General features: G+C 33.6%; 1 protein-coding gene across 1 annotated transcript in view; it reads right to left on the minus strand.

Annotated features, from left to right (window-relative positions):
* LOC108623659 (uncharacterized) overlaps positions 1 to 2,679 on the minus strand; it is a 5,096-nt gene extending 2,417 nt beyond the window's left edge. Inside the window, exons 1-4 of the mRNA XM_018022330.2 lie at positions 2,468 to 2,679; positions 1,631 to 2,405; positions 857 to 1,500; positions 677 to 776 (exon numbers count right to left, since the gene is read on the minus strand). Coding sequence (XP_017877819.1) covers positions 677 to 776; positions 857 to 1,500; positions 1,631 to 2,405; positions 2,468 to 2,570 — 1,622 coding nt within the window. The 5' untranslated portion in view covers positions 2,571 to 2,679. The remainder of the gene's footprint in view (positions 1 to 676; positions 777 to 856; positions 1,501 to 1,630; positions 2,406 to 2,467) is intronic.
* Between the last annotated feature and the right edge of the window lie 8 nt (positions 2,680 to 2,687).

Genomic DNA, 2,687 nt, shown 5'->3' on the forward strand with positions numbered 1-2,687 from the left:
TTTTAATAGTAATAGGGATATATAATAACAAATTCAACATGCCAGCATTGTTTAAGTATATGTATAGCCTGTACATCCTTAACACTCAACCTACCGTGAAGTCTACCCCTTTAACTTCGCATCTTGTAACATGAAGATTTCGAATAACTCGCAAGGCATTTGTTGTGCGATAAAAAATTTAAGAAAATGTAGCATAGATTCCCAAGGAACAGTCAGTGCCTTGTGTGATCTGTTTTTTGTTTCTTTGTTTTTTTTATCGAGACATGAGGCTCATCTTTAGGTTCTTAGATAGAATACCGAATATTTTTTTCTCAAATGTCAATAAAATACTATAAAAAATAATTGGGCATTTTATTTAAAACAACTGAAGATGACCCTTATATCTCAATAAGAAAGCAGAAAAACAAAAAATACATCATGGCATGCCTACCTGAAAACCATGCAACATTCAGCGTTACGTTATTACAGCGTTGTTCAGCGTATAACAAATATCTTACGAGTTATTAGAAGTCATCATCTTAAGAGACTCACCCTGGACGCTTACCTAACATTTCTATGCTACCAAAGTTTAACCTTACAAATAAAATGTGTATTTACAAAAAAGGTGATCGTCACTTGTTTTGTACAAAGATAACATGCTCCAAACTTTTGGAGAGTGTACATGAACATTTCTTACTTGATACAATCTGGGAATGATGTCAATTCTTCAGCAAATGCAATATTTTCGCAATTACTAATATTCATAAGAGAACCATCCGATTGCACGATGACGACATCTAAAATAAATAAGAGTCGAAGGATAATCTAAAAAGTTCAATTCTAATTATGGTTAGCCGTGAGCCATTAAATTCCTTACCAACGAATTCCCCGAATTTCGTTCTCAAACCATGCTTTACATACTCTGCGCCACCCGCAACTTTTTCCAAGCTTTCCCTTAAACTGGGTAAATTGCAAGTGTCGTTCATTTCTAATAAAAATTGATTCAACTCATTCACTTTATCGTCATCTAGCATCACTCCTTTATAATCAGGATAAAGGACTTTGACACACCAATATAATCGTGATATATTTAACAAACTAGGCTTAGGTAAACTAGATAGATCGTTGCACAATTTGAAAACCTTTTCCAATAACTCTGGTTGGTAAGAATCCAAGGAGAGCAAACGAAATGCAGTAGATGTTGCACTATATATCGAGTAATCCTGAACGGCGATATAATTTTTTAATAATTCTTCGAACTTTTCCCAATCGTTTGGTTTATGATCAGCGATGACACAAGCATTAATGAATTCAGTTTCATTAGACCTCCTGAACTTTTTAAATATGTCCCTATCTTGGAGAGACTCTTTAGCTAACTGATCTATCATTTTGGGGCAGCTATACTGTATTTTATTAAACATTCTTAAGACGGTCAACTTTTGGAGAAAAGTAGCACTTTCGTTAGTTAACAGTGCTCTCTGCAACACATTTATGGCATCCTCATTGTAGAATTCTGTTTGCCTATAACGAAGCAACGAAGAATATTAAAACGCATTCTTGCGGTGCAATTATACAGTGGAGTTCACATAAGTATTCGTACACATTTCAAAGTTGAATAACTTTTTAGTAATTATAGATGCATAATACTTACGAATTCTCGATTTTATTAACCATGTAAGTAAGTAAATCCACAACATCCTGTATTTTTAAAAGCTTGGCATTATTTAATATCATATTGTTTAAAATAAACAGCAACCTTGTATCAGCTGGAGATAATTCTGGTAGAACACATATTGCATGGTAAATGTCTACTATATAGTCTGCGTTCATTTTATTTTTATCACGAACTAGGATACTAATGATCTGCCGTATTGATGATTCGTTTCTGATAATCACACAGAATTTGAGCAGTTTCAATAAATTGGGAGTCTCTGAATTAATTCCAGTTTCAACTTTCTCAGTAAAAATTTTGACGGCAGTCCTTTTTAAATAATTGATATTAGGAGCATTTGACATGTTTTGCAATATACCGTGTACTACCATTAACTGTCCAATAGTTAGTTTGCTCATAGAAGTGGACAGTAATTGAAGTAATGTGGTAACTAATGAAGTCTGTGATGGGATCTTGAAGAACGTTAGAATACGTAACAAACGTACAGTATCGTACATATTCAAAAATCTTGCCTCCTTCTGTATCACATTACACATATGTTCAAATCCCTGAATGTTTGTCAGATCTAGTTTTATCGACTGACTATGAACGGACTTATGTACAGTATCTAAAGCTCGAATTACTTCCTCCCTGCCCATGTACATATAATTCTTTTCCATCCTTTTGATAAAATTTGTGATTTCTCTCTCTGAAGTAAGAAGAGTTTCTCTACCTTTTTCGAAACTGTCATCAAACCTTCTACTAGCTAGGATATCTATAAAATATAAAATGATTACCTGCATTGTCTTTAAAAAAAAAGAGGAATTAGGTTACTACCTGGTGAAAAGTTTACATGGCTCGTCGTACTATAATTGGACAGGACAATCCAATTTCGTTTTATTAATGAATCCTTTATTAATCTTTGTACAAGTTTATTCATCGTGTCTGTGAACTGGATTTATTTTTAATCACGTTAATAGAGAATCGTACATATAACATGCGATAGCGCTATACACTGCTATAACCTAACACCAGAGAGAAACTGAGAGTGCTCATG

The sequence above is a fragment of the Ceratina calcarata genome, unplaced genomic scaffold (genome assembly GCF_001652005.2).
Source record: "Ceratina calcarata isolate Rehan_Ccalc_2016 unplaced genomic scaffold, ASM165200v1 scaffold287.2, whole genome shotgun sequence".
In the NCBI taxonomy this organism is placed as follows: Eukaryota; Metazoa; Arthropoda; class Insecta; order Hymenoptera; family Apidae; genus Ceratina; species Ceratina calcarata.